The sequence below is a fragment of the Sabethes cyaneus genome, chromosome 1, assembly GCF_943734655.1.
Source record: "Sabethes cyaneus chromosome 1, idSabCyanKW18_F2, whole genome shotgun sequence".
Taxonomy (NCBI): domain Eukaryota; kingdom Metazoa; phylum Arthropoda; class Insecta; order Diptera; family Culicidae; genus Sabethes; species Sabethes cyaneus.
The window spans coordinates 153,607,904-153,634,123 of NC_071353.1; the positions used below are offsets into that span (position 1 = coordinate 153,607,904).

Genomic DNA, 26,220 nt, shown 5'->3' on the forward strand with positions numbered 1-26,220 from the left:
ATAAAAAATATTCTGATAAATATAAATCATATTTTCAATACCAGTAACATAACCTAATATTTACATTTGACACGATGATTTTACCTAAATAACATGTCCCTAAAACTACTGCTTAACTTTCGATATGTAGAAAGACGAAATCTTCATGTTGGTGTACGAATTCGAGTTTGTGTCACTATGTGACTCGGTCCTACGGGCCTCGGATTAACTTCGTGCTTTTCGACCAATTTTTAAACCTTTGTCATAGTAGGTATAACAACGGTAAAAATTTATAAAAAATATAATAAAAATCGGTTGAAACTCAAGTTAACAATTCATATAAACATCAACAGGTCCCAAAGTCCTCGATTCTAGACTAGCTCGTAGTCGACTGCGATACTGAGCTTTTTCCGTTCCTTTTCAACATAGTAGGCGTAGGATATCTAGATCCGCGAAACTTTAGTATAATTACCCGTGTCACATATATATGTAATTGAAGTAAAAATGTAATTACCTGATAGCTCCACGGGATAATAATCGTTATTGAAAATAAGTTCTTTTAAAGAGTTTACCAAAAATAACTTTCCAGTCAAATTGTGACAACACACCACTGCACTTAACACACATACCGTTCCGATATCCAATTTGTATTTAATGGCAAAAAGCTTAAGAGTAATGATACGTAATTATATGCAGCGAGATTATTTCACCAGTTCGCTCAGCTCTTCGAAAGATGCTTCATCAATTCCTTCCGTTTCTTTTCGATATGCGACTGAAGGCAGTCCTTCAGGGCGTTGTGTCTATTCTGGGCTCTTTCCTTCAGCATAGTCTCCAGCAAGCTAATCATTTCTTCACACTAAAACGAGCAGATCGATTGAATCAGATTCCTCGGATCTAAGGACACCGTACTTACCGTCAGCTCCGCTTCCGGTCGGCCGTACTTGACGAACAAACATTGCGGGGCGTGCTTTCGGTGTTCGGTCCACGGATCGTCCGTATCCTCCCAACCGTCGAGCACTTTGCCACACACGAAACAGATAGCCGTATCTTCCTCGTTGTCGTCACCGTGCCAGCAGAAACCCGCTTCGGCCATCTAAAAAAAACCCAGAGAAACCAAAAAAAAATAATACTCTAGGATCGCGTTCACACTATTTCAAACGATTTTTCGTTGTTCGTTACCTACCTTCTGAATGTTGCACGAACTGGAGCTTGAGTAGGGCCATTTTTTGAAGCTTTTGACTCGATCTTTTTCAAAGAGATATACCTTCTCCACGTTCGTTGGGCTCATGTTTACAGAATAGGCGTGCTTGCTGTTGAAAAATTCTATTTTACACCTGATATTTTCTATAAATATTCTGGCGTTCGGCTAGCCGCTTATACGAGTTTTAAATTTGTTTGTTAAAGTTTGATTTTGACTTTACTGTTACTGTTACTGCTGTTACTGTGGTACTCTGGAGCAGCTAACGACGCTAACGTATCCGCACACACATCGGTAAGGGTCCTAGGTAACGCATCAGGGTTGCCAATAAATCTTTGGAAAAAAATATTTACATTGAAGTCGCTTTTGACGCGAATTTCGGAATTAACCACGGGGTAAATATTATAGGGTAAATCACTTTCTGCATGCATAAATATTCAATATGTGATAAATATTAATATATATATATTGTCAATTGCAAGGAAAATTGTACCATCCAAAGTGCGATATCGCTCATAAAAGTGCTATTTTGCATTAAATCGTTTCGGTATCTTCGGCGCACTTATTGCTTGGAAGATAACGAAAAAGTGCGCCGAAGATACCGAAACGATTTAATGCAAAATAGCACTTTTATGGGGCTGGTACCGAATGGCCGAAACACAAATGGCCGAATCACGAATGGCCGAAATCCAAATGGCCGAATTTCAATAACAGTCACAGAAGGCCGAATCACGAAAGGCCGAATCACGAATGGCCGAATCACGAATGGCCGAATCACGAAAGGCCGAAATTTTTCGGAATGCCTGAATAACTACTCAATAAAAAACCATGAATTGGCAAGTAGTTAAAAATTAATTTAATCAAACAAAAAACAAACTACTACTATTAAACAAAACATACTTTACGAACGCCTTTGTTTAGCGCTTAATAAAAGCGCAACTGCGTCAACAAAATTTTTGCTGCTCATTTTGTGAGCATTAACACATTTCGAGTAGATTTTTTCGTCTATTTACCAGCGCGAATTCGGAACATCTCCTTGAAGAATTCTAAGGATTTTCCCCTTTATCGCCTTTTGCTCCACACGCAGCTCTGTAATGATCCTGGTCATTGACAGGTGATGGGAAACAACAATGGTTGTCCATCGTTGGTGCCATGCTTCCAAGCTGTTTGTGATCCATGGTAGCTTGTCAATGACAGGCTTAAAATTTGACCACAGAGTGGGGTGAAACAATGGCCTGTTGTTCCGGTTCATCCCACTTATGTATATGTAAGGAAATTCTCCAATTCTTCAGGCATCGTTCCTTCCATCGCGTCATACGCCTCCTGTATCCGATTTTGCGGCAGAAAAGACAAAGCCTAGAATTTTTATTACATTATAAAAACATCAAATAAAAGTACATTATCAACAAACCTGCACCCGTTTTACTGCCATGAATATGTCTGTGTTGATCGAGTAATGTTGTTTAAGTCCGCGTATATTTAATTGTTTTATTATATTCTGTGTGAAATGAAAAAAGCATAAGAAGCATTCCGCTTCTGGTTGTTTTTATTGAATAGTATCCCATCAATGGAAAGCATCGGTTTTCCTCTCTGCGACAACACAATTTTAACGACAGGTGCACTTTCTTCGTTGTTGAAACCAGCAACGGTCAACAAAGATGGACACGACGGGATATTGAATGAAATATTTCGGCCGCTTTAGTAATAGGGTAATAAACTTGTAGTTTACTGCATTTACTTCTTTATGAAAATCCATGACAGTAAGAATAAGATTACAATTATAATATAAGCATATATCTACGAAAGATAATTTTTATACTGGTTTTTACGTCATAATTCTTGATTATAAATACATCTTCATTATAAGGTGCGAGACGTATTTACCGTGCTAGCAGCAAATGTTTCCTAGATGATTCAGGGCGAGACGGCCGCAGGCCGCGAGTGTGCGCCGGTGACCCGCCGTCGGAAGCGCCGGCCACTGCGGGGGGGCAGCCCCCCCGCAGAAACCACTACTATTTAGGCGCATGCATTTTCCTAGGTTTACTGTCTATTAGGGATTATCCCTTAGTTAAGTCCGAACGAGCGGCAGCGAGTAAGGACAGCATATACCCAACGTTTGCGCCGGTTGAAGGTTATGCATATTTTCGGTCGAATATGGCATTCGCCCATTCGTGTTTCGGCCATTTGTGATTCGGCCATTCGTGATTCGGCCTTTTGTGATTCGGCCATTCGTGATTCGGCCATTTGATATATTATGCCATTCGTTATTTCGGCCATTTGTGTTTCGGCCATTCGTGATTCGGCCATTTGTGTTTCGGCCATTCGTAGGTAATCCCTTTTATGAGCGATATCGCACTTTGGATGGTAAAAATTTCCTTGCAATTGACAATATTTACTATTTTAAATGTGTCCACCTCATCATAACAACACTTGTCACATACTGTAATGGGACTTGACAGCTCAAGATCGTATAAAAAAGGTGGAAACTTTCGTAGAATATTCATCAATATCAGCCACCCGTCAGAATGTGGAGCGATACAAACAGAAACGGAGACAACAGACCCGACTCTTCAAGGAGAAGAAACGCCACCAATAGGAGAAGGAGTGCGAAGAACTCGAACAGCTGTACCGCTTTTACGACACACGGAAGTTCTATCAGAGACTTAATGGATCTCGCAAAGGCTTCGTGCCGCGGGCCGAAATGTGCACAGATAAAGATGGAGGTATCTTGACTGACGACCGTGCGGTGATCGAAAGGTGGAAGCAGCACTACGATGAACACCTGAATGGCGTGCAGGCGGAAGACCATAATAGCGGAGGAAGTGACCACATTGGTGTAGCAAGTAACGAAGATATGCCACCCCCATCGGTAAGGGAAGTTAAAGAAGCCATCCAGCGGCTGAAGAACAACAAAGCAGCGGGACAGGATGGCATTGGAGCGGAACTTATTAAAATGGGCCCGGACAAGTCGGCCGGCTGTCTGCATCAACTGATTGTCAAGATTCGGGATGCGAAACGACTACCGGAGGAGAGGAAAGACGGGGTTATCTGCCCTATCTACAAGTAAGGTGATAACCCAAGGAACAAAACGGCAGCACTTAAAAGAGCAGGTGTGGAATAAGAGTTGTGTGGTAGCATCCGGTGCTGAATAAGCGAATTTGCTGAAGTACGTGTTGTTTAAACGTCATATCCCACATTTTTCCTAGCTTCTAATCAACATCTACATGTTGTTATGGAAGTGTGGAATGAGAGTCGAACAGGCATTGTGCAAACGTATCAGCAGCACAGCTAAGAGCAGGTGTGGAATACCGGTCGCTTAAAAGCTACCGTATCAGCTAAGAGCAATTGTGGAGTAAAAGTGGAATAAGAGTGGAATAAGCATTGCGCAAACGTATCAGCAGTATTACAGAAAGCACGTGTGGAATAGTAGTGGAATAAGGATGGAATAAACGTGGCGCAAACGTATCAGCAGCATTGCTGAGAGCAAGTGTGGAATAGTGATGGAATAAGGGTCGAATGAAAGTTGCCCAAACGCATCAGCTGCATTGCTAAGAGAAATTGTGAAATATGTGTCGATTAATCGTCGTACAAACGTATAAGTAGCACCACCAAGAGCAGGTGTGAAATAAAAAGTGCTTGATGGCAGCCAATAACACCAACAACTTGAATGACACTTTATACTTTACATTTTATAATTTATATAAATAAATTTATATTAGGTACACTTTATTTGTTTTTTTTTACAGATTAAGAATAGAAAAAATTTGCACACATGAATCTTTGCTGGTCGTGGCAATCCTTTTATTTGTTGTTGTCTGGACGGTATGTATCTTCTCCCTCGGCGTGTCGTTATCCCTCGTCCAAGGCAACCAGCTCAGCTTGACGCTTTACGAGTTACTCACAATAGATTTGCTCAGCGAGATGAATTGTGTCGGGCTGAAGCTGCCAGAATTGTTATGGTCAGGTGGCATAGTGGCGATACCACCAGTGCTGGTAGCGCCGTAATCGCTTGACCAGCTCCCGCTGCCGGTGTGCGAAAACCCCACTTCTTCTCGTGTCAGCCACTGCTGCTTTGTTTTTTGGATGAAAAAAACTAAATCCGACCCGATGACAAATATACGTACACAGACAGCGAGCAGCGACTTAAAGTAGCGATAAACTCAGGAAGCAGTACTATCTGCGTAAACTAATGACGGGGTGACAAAAGTACTATTCCTCTGCGAACGAACGAACCACTTCTGCTGTTAACTAATCACTGCTGCTGCTAACTAATCACATCACTACTAACTAACTGAACAATCGCACACAATGTTCGCAGCTAGCCGAAAGTTCTTAATTTCCAGTTTCCAGTGAATTTCACTCAGTAGCACCGCTCACCGTCGTCAATATTCAAGAGAAAAAAAAACCTTTGCGTTGTGAGTGTGTTATGTTGCTGGTGGTACAAGCGAAATACTTTAGCACAAATAGTTTATTAAATGTTTAACATGTGCAGAATAAATACTTCTAAAGCAATCTTGTACAGCAGATGCCAAACACGATTTAAGAAACTACTCTTCAGCGCTTAAATGTATTTTAACCCATTTTTGTTCCACGCTTGACAAACTTAAACTGGTAAATCCACATCGGCCAAAAACTCGGCGCCTGTCATATGTCAGATTACCTCAGATGTGTTCGTCGATGGCTTCCGACCGTCAGGATGTAAGTTCGAATCCGGATGAATGAAAAAAGTATAATGGCAGGCTTGATAAATTTTGAGTCAACCAACGATTTCCTTACTAATAAGTTTCTCATTAAATTATAAAAATACGAATACAAAAGTGAACATGAAAATAGCGAAGCCCACAAAATAAAATAAAAGTACTTCCTGCCTATTTTATTCTTTTTGCTTGTCTAAATGTTGAACTGCTGTGGAATAAACGTAGCTTCAGTACCATTAGCAGCAGTTTAATAAATATATCTATGCATACTGAATAAACGTTTTACTATACGTTGCATAACAGTCATACAAACGCATCTTCCACGCCCATATTCAGCACTGTGCTGTTTAAATTCTCCAAAACCAACTGTATAAGCATTGAACAGAGGTGTTTAGATATACCTTAAAAGCAGCTATACAGCATGTGCTGAATAAAAGCTGTCGGTGAAACGTTTAATAAGCAAAAATTGTTCCTTGGGAAGCTAGATTGTGAGAACTACCGAGCAATCACTATCCTGAATGCCGCCTACAAAGTGCTGTTCCAAGTCATCTTTCATCGACTATCGCCAATAGCCAATAGATTTGTGGGAAGTTACCAGGCCGGCTTCATCCCAGTAAACCATTTGGTTTGTATATCTCGGTTGCAACTGAGGTATACGAAATCATATCTGAACGAAAAAGTTATATTTCACGTTATATAAGAACATATATGTACCAAAGTGGAGGCGATATACGTGCGAAAATTTTGACAACTATTTGTAATTCTATTTTGCGCAGTTTTTATAACACGCAACTAAATACTCCTGAATATATGATATAGATATAATCAAATATTGCAATTGTCTATCCTGCTTTGTAATTCACAGTCATGAATTGTATATGAAGACACGCACGACTGCTAAACAACTTATTGTTCACTTCGATTTGACGATTATTATACAATTCCAATGTGAAATTGACATGAAAACGATTTAATGTGAACTTTCTATTACGATTTTGTGTTATCTGGGATGGAGGGTCGGTCTACAACGGACCAAATCTTCAGACTGCGGCAGATCCTCCAGAAGTGCAGCGAATTCCGAGTCCCCACGCACCACCTATTCATCAATTTTAAATCCGCATATGATAGCGTAAACCGACAATAGCTATGGAAACTTTTGGACGAAAACGGCTGTAAGCTTACTAGACTTATCATGGCTACTATGGATGGGATCCAGTGCTGTGTGAGAATCTCGAGTGGATTGTCGGACCCTTTCGAATCAGGGAACTTCGAGAAAGAGATGGTCTTTCCTGCCTGCTATTCAACATTGCGCTTAAAGGTGTTATAAGACGAACGACGATCGAAATGCGGGGCACGATTTTCAATAAATCCAGTCAATTTATCTGCTTTGCTGACGATGTCAATGCTGTCGGCAGAATATTTGAGGCGGTGGAAGATCAGTACACCAGACTAAAACGCGAAACAGAGAAGATTGGATTGAAGATAAATACGTCTAAAACGAAGTATCAACTGGCGGGCGGGACCGAGCGCGACAGGGCCGGCTTGCGCAGTACCGTGGTAATCGACGGGGATGAGTTCGAGGTAGTCGACGAGTTCGTATAACTTGGCTCACTGGCAACAGAGGACAACAATACCAGCCGTGATATTAAAAGACGTATTATCAGCGGAAGTCGGACCTACTACGGACTCCACAAAAACTTGCGGTCGAACAATCTGAGCCCCCGTACAAAGTGCACACTGTACAAAACGCTAATTAGACCGGTTGTCCTCTACGGGCACGAAACGTGGACACTGCTAGAAGAGGACCTACGAGCACTCGGAGTTTTGCTAAAAACCATCTTTAGCGGAGTGCAAGAGAACGGTGTATGGAGGCGAAGAATGAATCACGAGCTCACGCGTCTCTACGGCGAACCAAGTATTCAGAAAGTGGTTAAAGCTGGACGGATACGTTAGGCAGGATCTGTTGCTAGAATGCCGGACAACTATCTTGCAAAAATGGTTTTCGCATCATCGAATCCGGTAGGAACAAGACGAAGAGGGGCACAGCGAGCGAGGTAGCAAGACCAGGTGGAGCGACATCTGGCGAGCACTGGGTGCTTGCGGAACTGGCGATCAGTTGCCATGGACCGAAATAGATGGAGAAATTATACTGCGCAAGCCTTGTCGTAAGACGTTAGGCCAATTAAGTAAGTAAGTAAACAGCAATTGTTCTTGTAATTCAGCTACCGTTGTTACTTGGGTTTCACCCACGGTTTCATCTCAGGATTCTCCAATCGGCAGACCACAGATAACAGATTAACAGGCTCGAAGGAAGTAATCGTTTTTTTGTGTGTAAAATCTGTTGGTAGCGCCCTCCAGAAATAGTTTGCCAAACGCATCAAAAAATATGCATGTACCTTTATCAATATTTCTTTGTGCTGGAGTTACATATAGGTTACATAGCAGCGATGGCAGCAGAGATGCCAGGTGATTTTTTTAAAAGTCTTCACGAATCAAGGAAAAATGTCTTCATTTGTCTGCTTTCGGCTCTCCGCCCATTTAAATTGCATGGTGAAGACATGTCTTCACATGTCTTCAAGTGAAGACATTTCACTTTTTTGTAACAAAAATGTCTTCAAAATGAAGACATGTCTTCACTTCTGGCATCTCTGGATGGCAGCGACATCAAGATTTAGTTTGCCACTTACTGCTCGAGGGGTGCTCTATTGAAAGATTACTTGTTGATTACATAAAAACCTTTTACAAACTTTTTGTTAATTACCTGGTAGTCTGTTCTCTGTGGGCAGACGTCGTAGCGACACTGCAAAGCCGGTGGCCGGTCAATCCTGCAAAAAGGCCGGCTTTCCGTCATAAGAAGCCGGAATGGTACTTTTTTCCTGATTTGTTAAATTTTCTGATACATTTATTAGCAATCCTGAGCAGTGGATCATTGAAGATAGCCAGTTTTGCAGTGACAATACTTTGCTTCTGGCGGTAATAATATGCATTAAATTGTCCACCAGCACCAGAAGCAACTAGTTGCCTTCTAGTATCTTCAATAATCCATGCGATGTTCGTTGTGGTTTCGATTCCACGACTACCTAAATAATAATAATTACCGCACATTCCACATTCCAGGCAAATCCTCTAGTAACATGCTGCCACACATATGAAAACCCGTACCGATTAGGTCAGTGGAAAATTCTTAAATACGTAGAAAATAATATATTACGGATTGTGTCATTAAATGAAAGAAAAATTTTCTCCGGCGCCACTGCGGATGAAGCGTTACCATGGTTATCACCTGCAGTTTCGGTCTCGCGCATCACACTTTTGACAGTTTCTTTTGTTTGCTATTTTCGTTCTGTCTCTCGCCCTTGCTTCACTCTGTCGCTGGCTGATGAAGTTCACTTGTCAAAATTTTTCTTCAACCAGTTGCAGTTCACCTCTTGTCTCGATCTGTTCGTTCGTCGTTTGGTGGTGTTATTTGCGCGAGTTGTTCTTCTTGGCTCGGGTGGCTGGATGGTTGGTTGAATAATTCGCTACCGTGACTTTGTGCAGCAAACTTTTCCCAGCGGTCCCATCGGGTCGTCGAGCATCGAAAAAGTGGCGTCTTTCTTTGTGCAGCACCTACCAAGCAGAGCTTGAAAAATAGTGTTAAAATTCCTTCACCCTACATATTGACAATCTCCATGCGTGCCGTGCGTTTCTTCCTTCCTGCACTGCTGTTGTGTTGATCTGATTGTTCAAGTGTCGCGGCTGGCAAACAAAACAATCCAATATTGTGCGTGTTGTTCTCGGTTGTGTGGTGACGCAAAGAAAATCGATCATTCCGGAAATCCGGGTTAGTGTGGTGATAGCTTTGCAGCAGAGAGAGAGTTGCTGCTGAGTGAAGAAAAAAGAAAATCGGTAGATTTTGTTAGCACAGTCCCAAAAGAATGTCAATGAGAAAAAAGCTGTAGTGATTTGAAGAAGCTTCAGCAGCAGCAACCACAGCCAACTACGACCGTAGTGATGATAATGCTGATGATGATGAGAGTTCAGTGAGGGGGTGGTGCCGTAGCCGTAGAAGCAAGCAATAAAAAAATGAAAGTGAAAGCGCCTTCGCCTACTTTAGCAGCCGCTGCTGTCACTCCGATGCTGCCAATGGCCGAGGAGAGTCTTGTGTAAATAAAATTGTTATTTGCGAAAAGAGAAAAAAATACGTACACCTAAGTGCCACACTCGTCGTCGTCGTCTACTGCAGCAAAGAAGTCGACGGGGCGCCACTCTGTAGATTGAAATAATATTCGCCCTCATACTGCCAGGGTGCAGCAGCTTATGCTTCGGAAGCAATTAGTTCCACCTGTGCGCGCAGCGAGAGATAAGTTACCTGAATTGTCAATAGTGCTGTTTTTAGTGCCCTGTCTGTGTGAAGTCTATCAACGTCATCATCAGCATCCATCCGTTCGGGCGGTTGCAGCCAAATAAAGTGTAAACAAGCGAAGTGCACTCACCACTTACCAGTAGTCGGTAGTGACTGTTATTTTAAGTCAAGGACCGCTGGGTTTCGAATATCCTCCGGCTTTGAACTACTGTGTGTGAGATTGTGAATAGAATTTGTTCATTCTTCCCGCATCGGCAAGCATCACGGGACCAGGGGCAGCGGACGGCAAGCTACAGCAGAGGCGATCAAGATGGAAATTCCAAGTTCGCTTCCATTTCTTCTAGTCACAGCGAACGTCGGCAGCGTTTTTGAGGACGTAAGTTCAAGAGCAAAAATAATCATCTACCCAACCCACCCTTATCTATCCGAAGCCTGAGAACGAAAATTGGCACCGGTTTGCTGAGCGCTGCAGCAGCGCTGAGGCTGTACTGTAACATATGAGCTTATAAGTGCAGAGCAGTGTTCTGTGTCTGCCTAGTGGACCTAGTAGAATGAAAAACTTGTTCCGATCGGGTGTTTAGCTTTCAATGAAACATTGACGTGTGACCCAGTTTTCCGCTAAATACTCACATCCGCAGCAAATCTGTCCGCGAGCGAGGAAAAGATCGATTTTTTCGACGGACGTAAATCATAACTTCTATGTCTCCCCTGGGCTGGGCCATAAAACGGCTCATTGGCTGGCTGGGCTGGCTGATCACTGGTGTGCACATGTCATGTCGGCTTATTCCGTCACTGTCCGTGTGTGCACCGTGTAGATACATGCAGTGCAGCAGCAATCAAGCGAATATTAAGCTACCGTATCGCACGAATTGAGTGGAGAAAAAAAAAACAAAGTGTACAACACGCTCGACACTTATAACCGGTATTGGAAATGGTCCAAAAAACAACTTTGTCGTTTCGGCATATATGCCTCGGCACCAGAGGGGCTAAACACGTTGGGATTAATCGTTTTCGTTGCCTTTTTCCTTCCTTTCCACGGGAAAGAGGATGACTTTTGGAGTATTCTTTTATTTCCTCGTTGATTTCGAAACGGATTTGTGCCATCGTAATCTACATTCAGTTTAAAACGTCATTGGGTATCAGTGGAAATGTACTGCACGAATACGCTTTTGGGAACAGGCGATTGTGATTGCACCGAAATTAGACCTGAATTTGACTTAAAATTGAACTTAAATTGGAATTAAATTAGATTTGGATTTGGATTAATATGATCTTGAAGTTTTACTTCAAACCAGACATAGACACGAAGTTTTTTTTTTTTTTTTTTGAAAATAAAATTGTCATTTTTCATCTTATTCTCTCACACGTTTTAGCCCTTTTCTGTTCCGTTTTTTCTCTTTTCCGGGGCCGTCCGTTTTTCCTCTTTCTTACATTTTCCTTTTTTCTGTCCTGTTTCCTATTTTATTGCTCAGTGTTTCTTCATTTCCTGTCCCATCTTTTCTTATTTTTAGTCCCTTTCACTCGCTTTTTTTGTTATTTTTTCCCATTTCCATCTCTGCTCTTCTCTTTGTTTATTTTTTCTCGTTTCCGCCGTCGTTTTCGTATTTTTTTTTATTTTTATCTCCTTTCGTTCTCGAGTTTGTTTTCCTCTGTTCCGTTTTTCCTCTCTTGGATATCCCGTTTTTCTTCCATCTTTTCTGAACCGTTCATTCTGTATTTGTCTCCCTTTTGCCCCTGGCCTCGCCGGTTTTCCTTTTTCATCCACCCGTTTTTCGTCGCTTTCTCTTCGATTGCTCCGTTTTTCTGCCCGCTGTCTTCTCGTTGTCTGTTCTTTTTGTCTTATTTTCTTGTTTCGTTTTTTTTGGTCTTTTGCTTCCGTTTTCCTATATTCCTGTCACGTTTTGTTTTGCCATTTTTTGCCCCATTTGGACTTTTTTCTTTTGTTCGGTCCCGGTTTTCGCTATCATTAAAAGATTAAAAATTTAGAAACAGGAAAAAAAATATACAAGAAATTTCCATGTGACAAAACATAATTTTCCTATTTTTTTGGAATTTTTCATTATCATATTTAACTTCAAATTGAATTCAAAAATGAAAATGAATCGGGTTTAAATTAGACTGAAAGCTAGACTTGTCTTTCCCAGTTTATCCAATTTATCATTCTTCGCACTAGATACTTCTTCACTTTCCAACAAAGAGTTTTACGTTTGTCTGCGTACACTCAGAGACAAGTACAAACAAAAAAAAGGGTAAAAACACACACGGTGGTGGTACAACCAAAAAACTTGCCGCGACGGTCGGCAACGACTGACCGTTTTGTCACACTCTAACCTGAGACCATCACTGTCTATCTGCACGGTGATAGAAATAAAGGGCAGTCATACAAAAATAATTACCGTCGGTGAGGAAGCATGTGGTGAATAAATGAAATGATAGAATTGAGAGAACTAGATATTGGACTATCTAGGCAGTAGCTTAACGCATAAAGCATTTGGGTACCAACCAAAAGATTGTGGGTTGAAAACCCACCTGCGATTGTACCGCCCGATAGATTTCTAGTCCATAATACCACAATATTTCAATGAAAATTGTGAATCTTGCTATCAGATAGGGTTTATTACTAATTCCCGTCGTAGTAAGTAAAGCCATTCTAATTTTCATCATTTGCAGGATGGATTTAATGAATAATCCAAAAGTTCTTGTGCTTATTTGACTAAAACACACTTACCTTCCGATCCGTGAACTTTGAAGTCACTGAAAAGCGACTATTAAAGCATATTATTGAAATTACGCAACTGACTTTATTTCTTAAATTCGTCGTACGTTTGAAAAATCCGTCCGTCAAAATTTTTCATCGTCCGAACTAAAAATCACAATAATGTTTACCAAATTAAAAAATTTTTTTTTTTGTGTTAGGAAATATAGACATAGTTTCTTCGGCAAAGTTGTAAATATTGTAAAAACAAGCAACTTTGCTGAAGAAGTAAAATTTCTATATTTATCGCGTGCTAAACTATAGAGCATATTCTTTGAAACTTCTTTAAAAATTAGTTTTTCATATTTAGCTTTTGTTAGTTGCATCTTACAAGAATACATTGTTCTAGGCAATTATCGAAGCACTCAAAACACACGTTTTTGCAGAAGACCGCAAATCTCTTGGACCTTTACTTGCTAAGTTAAATAAGTGTACGTTTTATGTGTTTCGCGTTCGCTATAGGCTCCATACACGTCCACTTTTTTTGTGTTAGTAGATAAACACATGGTTTCTTCGGCAAAGTAGCAGAAAATATAAAGGCAAACCACTTTGTTAAAGAAATGACATTTCTATCTCTATCGAGTGCAGAGTTTTAGAACATTTTCTTTGGAAATTCTTCGAAATGTTTTTCATATTTAGCGTATGTTGGTTGCATTTTACAAGAATATATGGTTCTAGGCGATTAGTGAAAGACTCAAAACACATGTTTATGCAGAAGGTTGCAAGTCTCTAGGACCTTTCCTTACAAATTTAGAAAGAGTAGGCTCTCTTCAGACGAATTGATGTATAGACAAGCCAAGAATGCTTTCAAATTCAGAAACAGAGCACAACAAAGCCTTTCTATGGACAGATTGCAAAGAGATATACAGTGAAATTCGAAGACTTTTTGGACGTACGTCAATTCAAAGCGTCAGGACAAAGGACTACCGACAAATGTAATGTATAAAGACAAGAAAGCTGAAAACGCCACTGAAGCTGCAGAATTATTCTCTGACTATTTTAAAAATGCCTTTGATAATGATCAGCGAACAGGACCCTCCAATGCAGCTCCGTCGTTAGATTTAAATTTTGCTACATTTTAATTATCGTTGTTAGATGTCCGCAAAGCGATTCCGGCTCTAGATATATCTAAAAACAGTGGACCAGATGGAATTCCAAATTCTGTGTTAAAAATTTGTATGGAGGGCTTCTTATTTCCATTGCATAATTTATTCAGTGTGTCTTTAGCAACAGGTTCATTTCCAAAACTATGGAAGATATCGCACATCATACCAATTCAAAAAACAAGGTTCCAAGTTACTGGTTGAAAATTACAGAGGAATTGCCATTCTCGCGGCCATACCGAAAATGTTCGAATCCATGGTTTATGAGCATTTGTATCGTAAGATTGAACCTAAAACATCAATTTTCCAACACGGATTCCTTAAAGGGCGCTCAGCGTTAACTAATACGGGTGTTTTAATATCCAAATTTTCCTCAGAGTAAAGTAGAAAACTCCCCCCATTGCTTAGCCTGATAAAATAAAGCGGATAGCATTTAAATGTTCGCCATCATTACGAACCATTTCGCCAAATACCATTTTGCGGAACACCACTTCTCGGTTGACCATAACGCGGAATATAGAGTTTCGCAGAATACCATTTCGAGAAAAACCTTACGCGGAATGTACCATTTCACGAAAATCTTTTCGTAGAAAGTATTATTTCGCAGGGGTGACCCAACTGAAGGGAAGTAATAGAGGTCAGTAGATCAAGGAAAACAGCAACAGGCCGGCCGGCAACACTCGCGGCCTATGGCTGTCTGGTGCTGAATTATCTAATGTCTAATCTATTGATAGTTTTTGGTGGTCTTGTTATTGACTAATGTATAGGAGCCCCCCCCCCCCTCCTAAAGTGGGGAGGGGTCTCAATTCACCATAGAAAAAATTCTTGTCTCCAAAAACACCCACATGTAAAATTTTGTTCCATTTGCTTGATTAGTTCTCGAGTTATGCAGAAATTTGTGTTTCATTTGTATGGGAGCCCCCCCCCCCTCTTAGTGGAAGGAGGGGTCTCTTACCATCATAAGAACCTTCTCTGGCCCCAAAAACCCCTATATGCAAATTTTAACGCCCATCGGTTCAGTAGTTTTCGATTCTATAAGGAACATAGGGACAGACAGACAGACAGAAATCCATTTTCATAGTCATAGATGGGCAGAGCCTAACATCAGTCAGTCAAATAAATAAAGATATCGCTTTTGGCTCTTGGAGTTTAGTAATAACAACGCTTACATAAGCGTTATACACGCTCATAAGCCTATAAACCATGCCCGTACACGTATGATGTTCTAGCATTTTTTCGGATTAAACCTTTGCGATAATTTTCCGATTATCCGATTATATCAGCCCCTCCGTGACTTTTAGGCTGATATAATTGAAAAACTGATGGTATCGGAATTTGTTTTTTTTCTCAAAGTATGCCAAGTTTACTAATGAATTATAATTTTGTCTTGCATTATTAGGATGGCTATGTTTCTACACATTAGAGTGATTCAAAAAAAGTGTTTTAATTCAAAAGAGTTGTAGAACATACTATAATAAGTAACTTTGTCGAATATAGTAACTGTCTACCTCTTATGGTTGTCGAAAATTTAGGAAATAGCGTATAATAATGTTCCACTAAAACGTGGATTTTAGTAAGGCAAGTAACTTTCTAGAACACTATGAACACGTAAAAATTGACCAGAATAAGTTAGGGACAAAAAACTGTTTTTAAGGGTTTGTCCACAAATAACGCTTTATAGCTAATTTTTATGTAGCGATACAACTATGATGTCTTTGACAAAGTTTTTTGTATTGATATTTACTACATCTTTGCCAACTACATCAAACCTGCATCTCGAATATGTGAGAAAATAAATTTTGTTTTGTATGTCACTTTTAAGGGCATTAATCACATAATGGCTCCTGTCAAACGAAGCGGTTTTTTATACCGGGAAATATTGCCAAAGACACCATAAGTGAAAAATCTCGCGTATCTGCGTAATCTCACGCGATCACGTATTTCGCTGTTTGGCGCACTGTGCAGCTTGGTCCATAAAGGGTTAAACCGCCTGAAACACTCATTTGGCTGTTCTATGACCTCAAAGCAATCATTAAATAACTTGAAAAGAACAAATTTATTTTTGGGGCTGGTATAATCCGGGGCTGGTATAATCGGAACCATACTGTACTAGAATTAATGGAAGAATTAAAATCTACGTATTAGATAAAAAAAGAAAAATGAAAAATCTTAATCTATTATCTAACCTAGCTTAACCTAACTTATGATCGATAAAGAGGCCATATTTATTGCAATAGAAGATTACAATGATTGTTGTTGGAAGTTTGAGATAATTTTGTTTGACATAGCTTCTAGGTTAGGATTTCAACACCTTCCAAAAAATCCAAAAATGCGAGCGTCACGAAAAAGGAAAATTTTGAGGGCTTATAGCTTAGCGGTTTCCAAATTGGTTTTAAATTATTTTGTGCCAATTGATCGGAAAATCTTTTACGCATCAACCCCAATAAAGGAACCTAGAGTAGGGCGGGGCATAAGTGCGATGTTTGAAGTTGTCATCAATTTTCGTGAGATATAAAGAAGGATTACAACATAATATATTTTATAGTGAGGCAGTAACTCAATGTCTTCACATTCAACTATAAATCATCTGCGGTAATAGTGTTTTGCAAAATAAATTCTTCTTTCTTCTTATCAAGTGCAGATTCGAACTTTTACCCCACTAGCGGGGCAAAAGTTCGAAGCTAGAATCCATGAAATTAACCCAGCAGTAGCTAACAAAACCATATTATCTTCAATCTGCTAATGTTTCGGTAAGGAATATTCTCAATTTGCACCTTTTCTATTTTGCACTGGTGCACAGTGGTTCAAACAGCGAAATACGTGATCGTTTGATATAGCGCCGAAACGTGAAGTTTTTCGCATATAGTGTCTTTAGGAACATTTCTTGGTATAACAAGCCCCTTCTTGTGAGAGAAATCTTTGGGTGATTAATTCCCTTAATAGTGAGATACGAAATTTATTTTCTCGTATATTCGAGATACAGGTTTAGTACTTTCGGCAAAGTTGTAGTAAATATTAATACAAACAACATTGTCAAAGACACCATACTTGTATCTCTTCATGGAAATTGTCTGTGAAGCGTTATTCATGAACAGGCCCTTCAAAACAGTGTATAAACCCTGAGTTATTCTGGTCAACATTTACGTGTTCATAGTGTTCTAAAAAGTTGTTTATTTTGCTAAAATCAACGTTTTTGTAGAACATTATTATACGTGATTTTCTGAAGTTTCGGAGATATTGAGCATTTTTGATGAAAAATAGTACTACTTTGAGCTTAAATATTTCCCAAAGTGGTAAATGGTGGCAGATCAAACAACTCGTACTTAAAAGTACAACAAAAAGATGTGTTGCTTATTTTATTTTTTGGTTGAGTAAAGTTAATTGTTAACTACTTGTCAATTCGTGTTTTCTATTTAAATAGACTAAAAAGTCATTCCGAGAAAATTCGGTCTTCTGTGACTGTTGTTGAAATTCGGTCATTTGGATTTCGGCCATTCGTGATTCGACCATTTGTGTTTAGGCCATTTGGTACTAGCCCATTATGAGTGGGATCTTTTGAAAAGACACCAATCGAAGGTATTGAACAAAATAGACTTAAGTTAGTTGTTTGGAAGCTTTTCTGTTATTAATTGCGTCAAATAATTTTGAGTCTACATTCATTTTCGACTCGAAAATAGGCGAAAAAATTGCTGGTAACTCAACTTGTTAGAAAGAGATTGTCAACATAAACAAAATGGCGTTTATTGCATCCGAAGTACATTTTAATTGTTCGATTAACATGACTGTGAAGGATTTTTAAAACAATTATAACTTTTGAGGATACAAACAGATACAGTCAATTGACATTTGATTTTAAAGGTTTTTTGTTGTACTTTTATGTAGGAGTTGTTTGGTCTGCCACCATTTGCCACCTTGGGAAATATTTGAGCTCAAAGTAGTATTTTTCACCAAAAATGCTCAAAATCTCCGAAACTGCAGAAAATCACTTATAGTAATGTTCTACAAAAACGTTGATTTTAGCAAGATAAACAATTTTCTAGAACACTATGAACACGTAAAAGTTGACCAGAATAAGTTATGCTTTAAAAACTGTTTTGAAGGGTTTGTCCACGAATAACGCATCATAGACAATTTCCACGAAGAGATACAAGTATGGTGTCTTTGACAAAGTTGTTTGCATTGATATTTACTACAACTTTGCCGAAAGTACCAAACCTGTATCTCGAATGAACGAGAAAATAAATTTTTCATCTCACTTTTAAGGGAATTAATCACCCAAAGATTTCTCTCACAAGAAGGGGCTTGTTATAGTCAGTACGCTGTTGTAAGTGGCTAGAATATATTGGATTCAATAGAGTATTTTTTCGTATTGAATAGACATACTAATCTTACATTTGAACACATTCTTGCTTTTGCTTTTGTTTGATTTGTGCAACTGTAATCCACCGTCTGCCAAATCGATAACGGAAACTCCTGCCGGACCATCCTGCTGACCCTTCAAATCACCATTCTCACCCTCCGGCTGGACACCGCTCCCACCGCCACCGTCAACCCCTATATCCGTCACACCCAACCCTTTCACTACCTGCGAAATGTTCCTAAAGATACTATATGCGAAAAATCTCACTTTTAGGTGCAATATCACACGATCACGAATTTCGCTGATTGGACCACTGTGTGGTGTGTTGCAGCCTCCGTTAGATCGAAACGTTTCCAAGCGTTTGTTTTTTGTTTCACCAGCGGAAAACATTGCTTTCCTTCGGCCAACATCTGTAGAGCACACAGTTTTCTGCAGATCTTCCATTTCTAGTGTCTGTAATATAGTGCCTGAAGTTGTATATAATAAAGAGATTTGTTTGACCAACGATACTAATTTTGGTTTTAGTGATGGCGTTTTGGTCATCGGGTTACTAGTAAACGAGTTTATTTGCTGTCTAGGCCAACGTTTCAAGGACCTCTTCATCAGGGCAAAAACATATTAAACTAATTTTTGTCAAGTTTGTTGGGGTGGGTTTTTGCTGCTATTGGTCGAACTACAATAGTCATTCCTGTACACAACACAGTACGGTTGTATATATAATTAGCTGTATATAATTAGCAATACATTTTTGCCTCGTCCATGAATCGCACTTTTGCCCCGTTCGTGAATCGCACTTTTACCCCGCTAGGCGTTTGACGGGGTTAGATTAAATGATGGAAAAGCGAAATATATTTTGTAAATTCTTTTTACCGTATTTTCAAAACAGATATGTGAGTGATGTAAAACGCTGCTACAAATTTTCAACAAGTAATATCCTACTGTTGATATCGTATTTGCCGTATAGCGAAAAATTACATCCAAACCGCCCTAAAATAACATTTGCACATAACTCAGCAACTATGCTTCGTAAGCAACCAAAGTTTACGTTACATTCATGCTGTCAAAGTAGTCACCCATCTATGCCAATGTAGTCAATTTACTCGGAATCTGCACCGATAAATCATTGAATCGCACTTTTACCCGCATCGCACTTTTACCCCTCCTTACTGTATCGCTTTGATATCGAAAGCCAAAATTGCTCGTGATTTTAGAGATCAACACTGCCTAAAAGCTCTTTATTGCTCTCTAGTTAATTTACTATTGGAAAACTGCAAATTGATATCAGTTGTCTTGGATTCTGAGAATTGAACGTACCCAGAAAAGATCTGTCCGACTCGCCCTACGTGAGCTTCCTTGGCGTGATCCTGCCGTCGTATCCAAACCGTTTCCGTATACTGGATATCGATACGCCAGAACGTCGGTCGTCGTAAAATGCATCAGGCTATATTTATTGCGATCTAAAATACCTTCGAAATGTCATGGCCCAGTGTACCAATTGGTGAAACTGCTTCTTCTCTTCATATAAATGAATTTCTTCTGCCGTCATCATTCAACCCTGTTTCTCCTTTCACACCGCCGACTTGACGGAACGGACCATTCATTCCCACGGTCCACCCATATGCGTTCGGTTCATTCGGTAGAATGAATACGTTATTCGCGGTTGTTCGAGGGATGTTTCCGCCATCGTGTGTGTGCAATCTTTACGTGAACGGCAGAACGGAACATATAAATAGGGCGACCAAGCTTAAAAAAATGGCCCGAACAAATCCAAGGATGCTAGGTTGATCTAACCGGTAGTACCGAAACCGGTAATCCCGACCAATTTTTGATTTCGAAATAGCGGTTGTGACAATTGGTTCGTAACACTAGCCTGCCAATTCTCTTGTACTCTAACTGAAGACTGCGAAGTGCGAAGTGTGTAAAATAAAAAACAGAAGGTCAAGTTTCGGTCGAATGCGCAATTTAGCACCAAGGCTTTGCTTTGCCAATGCACTCCTTCTAACGATGTTAGAAAATTATGTAAATTATGGTAGTTTAATCCATTGATAATTGCAACAGCACTCTCATAGCTTGATCACGTCAACGACTTTGCTTGCTCTCGAGCATACTCTGTCATTTGACATCGTTCGAATGCGATCTTGAAAGCTACACGACAGTTTCAGTTTATGAATGTGGACGACAATCTGGATTATCGTGCAGAAAAATTCGATAAGCAGTGTTTATGGCGAAATTGATTAAATAACAGAGTTGATTCTCCAGGAATGCTGTCCTTGTTCTACTAGATGCAACCAACCCAGCTTTCATTATGTTATACATTTAAATGCCATTAGCCAATAATGGTCTGTATTTGTACCATCTCTGTTGTGCCTAAGTTCAAAAACGAACAACTGAATTCCAACACCATAGGCTGATGTCTCCTTCACGACTTAGGAATTTGACCGACTAATTCCATCAAAGTAAAATATCACCTGAACCTGACCGGTGGTCATTCATTGGTAGAACCTACTTCACAGAAGAGAGCGCTACTGTGCCTCGGTTAGCCTCTGTCCTTGCCGGTAATTTATAACCATTTCGCAAACGTAGGATTCAACGCAGAATACAAATCCATAGTTCCCTTCGGTCCTCCTTCCACGCAGCGTCACAGCCCCCTCGCGGGTTCGAAGATTTACCAGCGGCGAAAGTCTACAAAGCAACTCGCCGTCCCGGTTGATGAATACTAATTTCGCCATCGCATCGGAATCCCGATGCCGAAAGCCGTACTGCTGCTGAGGCTGACTGATTACCATATCGTTCGTACCGTGTCGAACCATCAAACGAACGAACGCGAACGCACACACGTCTCGAATGACGTCGGTCGGTCGGTCGTGTCGGCAGGATTTCATCAGGGCAATTTATTCTTTAAATCATTTTTCGCCCTTAAGTTTGCCAAGTTTGAATGAATGGTGCTGTTGCTTTCCTTATCAAAAACCCGACCCATTCGTGTAGAAGTATAAAACAAACTTCCATTTGAATCGAATAGTTGGCTCTCAGTACTTTGCCGTATCACGACACGACATACGACCCCGCGTATGAAACAGAACACGACTCAAACAACAACAACAACAAAAAATAGGCAATTCAATAACGTCAATCGAACTGCGGTCGTCGTACCAAACCAGCCAAAGCCAACACACGATCCACGATGCGACCAGAATGAATTTCATCCACACATGCGATGCGATGATGATAACAGAGAACACGACAGAACGAGCGAACGGATCCGAACGGTGCGCGGTGTATATTTACAAACAAACCGCGTGTCGTTGAGCAGCAGCGGCGTGGCCGCCGCCACTACTGCCATCATCGTCATTGCCGTCGCCGTCGTCGTCGTCGTCAACGACGACTAAAAAAATGCAATTACTATTTATAAATCTCTCTGCGTAACCACCGTCAGATGGATTTGTTTCTGCTGCTGCAGGTCTTTCGGTTCGTTGTCGGTGTCAGCGTCAGTTCCATGGTAACAAGTAACAACTTTTTAGTGACATACATGACTGGGCTTGATCAGATTAGGGGATCTAAACTTGCTTTCAACGCCTACTAATTCGATTTTTTCTGCTTTATTTTTCTTTTACTTACTGACAGCCCTCCCGTTTGCTCAACATTTGGATCAAGGAATTTCTCAACCATGTCGTAACCCGCCGGCCGGCCTTCATCGCGCTGCACCTGCAGGAGGTGGGCGGCAAAACGTACGAAAAGTCCATGGAGTACGTGCAGGAGTTCATCAAGCACCTGTGCGAATCGCCCGAACTGGCCGACTACAACCGGATTCGAGTGTACCTGGACGAGGACTACAACTCGGCGGAACACTTTACGGTGAGCTTTTTTTCTGTAGCTGTAGATTTTTTGTTAAAACAAACCAGCTCTGGCCCTCCTGGCCAGCCCTCCCCGGAATCTAACCGGAGAGCAGTTGGTTTCAATTCCAACTAATCGACACCGTCGTGCTTAAGGCGGGGGCGCACAACTCTCTTTACAATTTATTATAAAACAAAATAATTTCTGCAACCCAGAAGTCCACAGTTTTCATTTTAATCTGACGCTATTTTTATGACAAGTAAATGAATTGTGTAGAAATAATTCCAGTTTGAAGTCCAATTTCAAGCCCAGTTAAAAAATAAGTTTCAAGTTTAGTATCAGGCCTTATTTTAGCGTAATTTCAAGTCCAATTTGCTGTCATTTTCTTTCTTGCTTTCCTCGTTTTCTTTAACGAATGAAAAACCTTAATTTCTCTCATTTTTCTTCCTTTCTTTTCTCTTCCGTTCTGCCTCTTTTTCTTGTCAATCTCCTCTTTTCTCGCCTCTTTTCCTTTTTTTTCTCCCATTTTCTTTTCCAGGCCATTTCCTTGGTTTTTCCCTCACTTTTCTTATTTTTCCTTTCGGTTTTCCCTTTTCTCTTATTTTATCTTTTTTTCTGTTCTGTATTTTCTGTGTGATTGTTTCGTTTTTCTTCGTTTTCTATCGTATTTTTCCTATTTGCAGTCCTGGTTTTCTTCAATTTTTTGTATATTTTCTCCGGTTTTTTAAATATTTAAATTTTTTTCTTCCGTTTTCCGTCTGTTTTTTTTTCATTTTTCGATTCCTGTTTTTGTTTTTTTTTTGTCTCATTTTGTTCTAGATTTACGCCTTCGTCAGTTTAAGTTTTTCTTTATTTCTTTGTTTATTTTCTTTCATTTTTTCTTTTCTGTCATTTCTACCTTTATTCTGGTTTTGGGCCTCCCTTTTCCCATTAGTCTCCGATTTTTTTATCTTCGGTTAGACCTTTTACTGTGGTAATTTTTTCGGCTTTTCTTTTCTCCTTTTTCTTCAGTACCATTTTCCCATCCCATTTTGTTCCATTCTCTTATATCTCTTATGTTTGATCTCTTTTTTTCGTTTTCCTCTTTTCCATTTTGATTTGTCTTGTTCCAGTTCCCTCTATTTCTTTCCAGTTTTTCCACCTTTTCTGTCACGTTTTTTCTGTCCCGCTTTCTTTCTACTTGTCTACTTCTACGGTTTTTTTTTGCACTTTTCAGTCCTGATTTATCTATTGTTTTTCCTTTTTCTGTTCCGTTTTTCTTCGTTTTCTATCCCATTTTTCCTATTTTCAGGCCTGATTTTCTCCAATTTTTTGAATATTTTCTCCGGTTTTTTATAATTTTGCCTTCCGTTTTCCGTCTTTCCGTTCTCTTTTTCTTTTTTTTCGATTCCTCTTTTTGCTTTTTTTTGTCTCATTTCGTTCTAGATTTACGCCTCCGTCAGTTTTGGGTTTTCTTTATTTCTTTGTTTATTTTCTTTGATTTTTCTTTTCTATTATTTTGACCTTTATTCTGGTTTTGGCTCTCCCTTTTCCTTTTAGTCTCCGATTTTTTTTATCTCCGGTTTGACCTTTTTCTGTGGTAATTTTTTCGGCCTTTTTCTTCTGTACCATTTCCCCATCCCATTTTGTTCCATCTCTTATATCTCTTATGTTTGATCTCTTTTTTTCGTTTTCCTCTTTTCCATTTTGATTTGTCTTGTTCCATTTCCCTCTATTTCTTTCCAGTTTTTCCACCTTTTCTGTCACGTTTTTTCTGTCCCGCTTTCTTTCAACTTGTCTCGTTTTTCCTCCTTTGTCCCTTTGCTTGTTTTTTCTGCTTGCTGCCCGCTGTTTCCGTCGTCTCTTCTTTTCTTGTCGGTTTTTTTGTACTTTTCAGTCCTGTTTTATCTATTGTTTTTCCTTTTTCTGTTCCGTTTTTCTTCGTTTTCTATCCCATTTTTCCTATTTTCAGTCCTGATTTTCTCCAATTTTTTGTATGTTTTCTCCGGTTTTTTATAATTTTGCCTTCCGTTTTCCGTCTTTCCGTTCTCTTTTTCTTTTTTTTTCGACTCCTGTTTTTGTTTCTTTTTGTCTCATTTCGTTCTAGATTTACGCCTCCGTCAGTTTTGGGTTTTCTTTATTTCTTTGTTTATTTTCTTTGATTTTTCTTTTCTGTTATTTTGACCTTTATTCTGGTTTTGGCTCCCCCTTTTCCTTTTAGTCTCCGATTTTTTTTATCTCCGGTTTGACCTTTTTCTGTGGTAATTTTTTCGGCCTTTTTCTTCTGTACCATTTTCCCATCTCATTTTGTTCCATCTCTTATATCTCTTACGTTTGATCTCTTTTTTCCGTTTTCCTCCTTTCCATTTTGATTTCTCTTGTTCCATTTCTTTCCCTATTTCTTTCCCGTTTTCCCACCTTTTCTGTCACGTTTTTTCTGTCCCGCTTTCTTTCTACTTGTCTCGTTTTTCCTCCTTTGTCCCTTTGCTTGTTTTTTTTCTTTTTGCTGCCCGCTGTTTCCACCGTATCTTCTTTTCTTGTCGGATTTTTCGCACTTTTCAGTCCTGATTTACCTATTGTTTTTTTTCCTTTTTCTGCTCCGTTTTTCTTCGTTTTCTATCCCATTTTTCCTATTTTCAGTCCTGGTTTTCTCCAATTTTTTGTATATTTTCTCCGGTTTTTTATAATTTTTTCTTCCGTTTTCCGTCTTTCCGTTCTCTTTTTCTTTTTTTCGATTCCTGTTTTTGTTTTTTGGTCTCATGTCTTTCTAAATTTGCGCCTTCGTCAGTCTTGGTTTTTCTTAATTTCTTTGTTCATTTTCTCTGATTTTTCTTCTCTGTCATTTTGACCTTTATTCTGGTTTTGGCTCTCCCTATTCCCTTTAGTCTCCGGTTTGACCTTTTTCTGTGGTAATTTTTTCGGCTTTTCTTTTCTTGTCACATTTTTCGCACTATTCAGTCCTGATTTACCTATTGTTTTTTCTTTTTCTGTTCCGTTTTTCTTCATTTTCTATCATATTTTTCCTATTTTCAGTTCTGTTTTTTTCATTGTTTGTATGTTTTCTTCGGTTTTTTTTAAATATTTTTTTCTTCCGTTTTCCGTCTTTCCGTTTTCTTTTTCATTTTTCGATTCCTATTTTTGTTTTTTTGTCTCATTTCGTTCTAGATTTACGCCTTCGTCAGTTTTGGTTTTTCTTTATTTCTTTGTTTATTTTCTTAGATTTTTCTTTTCTGTCATTTTGACCTTTATTCTGGTTTGTACCATTTTCCCATCCCATTTTGTTCCATCTCTTATATCTTGTTTGATCTCTTTTTACCGTTTTCCTCTTTTCCATTTTGATTTGTCTTGTTCCATTTCCCTCTATTTTTTTCTGTTTTTCCACCTTTTTCTGTCCTGGTTGCCTTCTACTTGTCTCGTTTTTCCTCCTTTGTCCCCTTGCTTGTTTTTACTTTTTGCTGCCCGCTGTTTCCATCGTCTCTTCTTTTCTTGTCGCATTTTTCGAACTTTTCAGTCCTGATCAACCTATTGTTTTTCTTTTTCTGTTCCATTTTTCCTCTTTCTCTGTCACATTTTTTTTGTTTTCTGTCACATTAACTTCTTTTTCCCTTTTGGGTTTTCTTGGTTTCTCATCCGTTTTCCCTTTCTTGTCTCGTTTTTCCTATTTTTCTTTCCCATTTTTCAACCATTTTAGTCGCGTTTTTTTTCTTTTTCTCTCTATTTGTCTCGGGTTTTTCTTTGATGCCGCTTTTTCTTCTATCTCAGCTTTTTCTGTCCTTCTTTTCACCTTTTTCAGTCGTGATTTTCTTCTTGTTTTTCTCTTTCCTGTTCCGTTTTCTCGTCTTTTTTTTATTCACAGGGCCATTTTTGCTTTTTTTTGTTCCAGGTTTTTGTTTTCTGTCTCGTTAATTCCTTTTCTATTTTTTTCGTCTGTTATGTTCTTCCTCTTATTATGTCCTTTTTTTGCTCCTTTTGT

The 26,220-nt window shown here is 39.4% G+C and overlaps 2 protein-coding genes across 2 annotated transcripts in view; one reads left to right on the top strand and one right to left on the bottom strand.

Moving 5' to 3' along the window:
* Nucleotides 1–660: 660 nt before the first annotated feature.
* On the bottom strand, nucleotides 661–1,362 carry LOC128732538 (baculoviral IAP repeat-containing protein 5.2-B). Its single transcript, XM_053825809.1, has 3 exons — nucleotides 1,163–1,362; nucleotides 893–1,072; nucleotides 661–835 (listed from the first exon to the last, which is right to left on the bottom strand). The coding sequence occupies exons 1-3, from the start codon at nucleotides 1,265–1,267 to the stop codon at nucleotides 698–700; spliced, it is 423 nt and encodes a 140-aa protein (XP_053681784.1). The 5' UTR covers nucleotides 1,268–1,362; the 3' UTR covers nucleotides 661–697.
* A 7,983-nt stretch (nucleotides 1,363–9,345) lies between these two features.
* LOC128746081 (uncharacterized) overlaps nucleotides 9,346–26,220 on the top strand; it is a 59,502-nt gene continuing 42,627 nt past the window's right edge. The window contains exons 1-2 of the mRNA XM_053843133.1: nucleotides 9,346–10,595; nucleotides 22,059–22,289. Coding sequence (XP_053699108.1) covers nucleotides 10,530–10,595; nucleotides 22,059–22,289 — 297 coding nt within the window. The 5' untranslated portion in view covers nucleotides 9,346–10,529. The remainder of the gene's footprint in view (nucleotides 10,596–22,058; nucleotides 22,290–26,220) is intronic.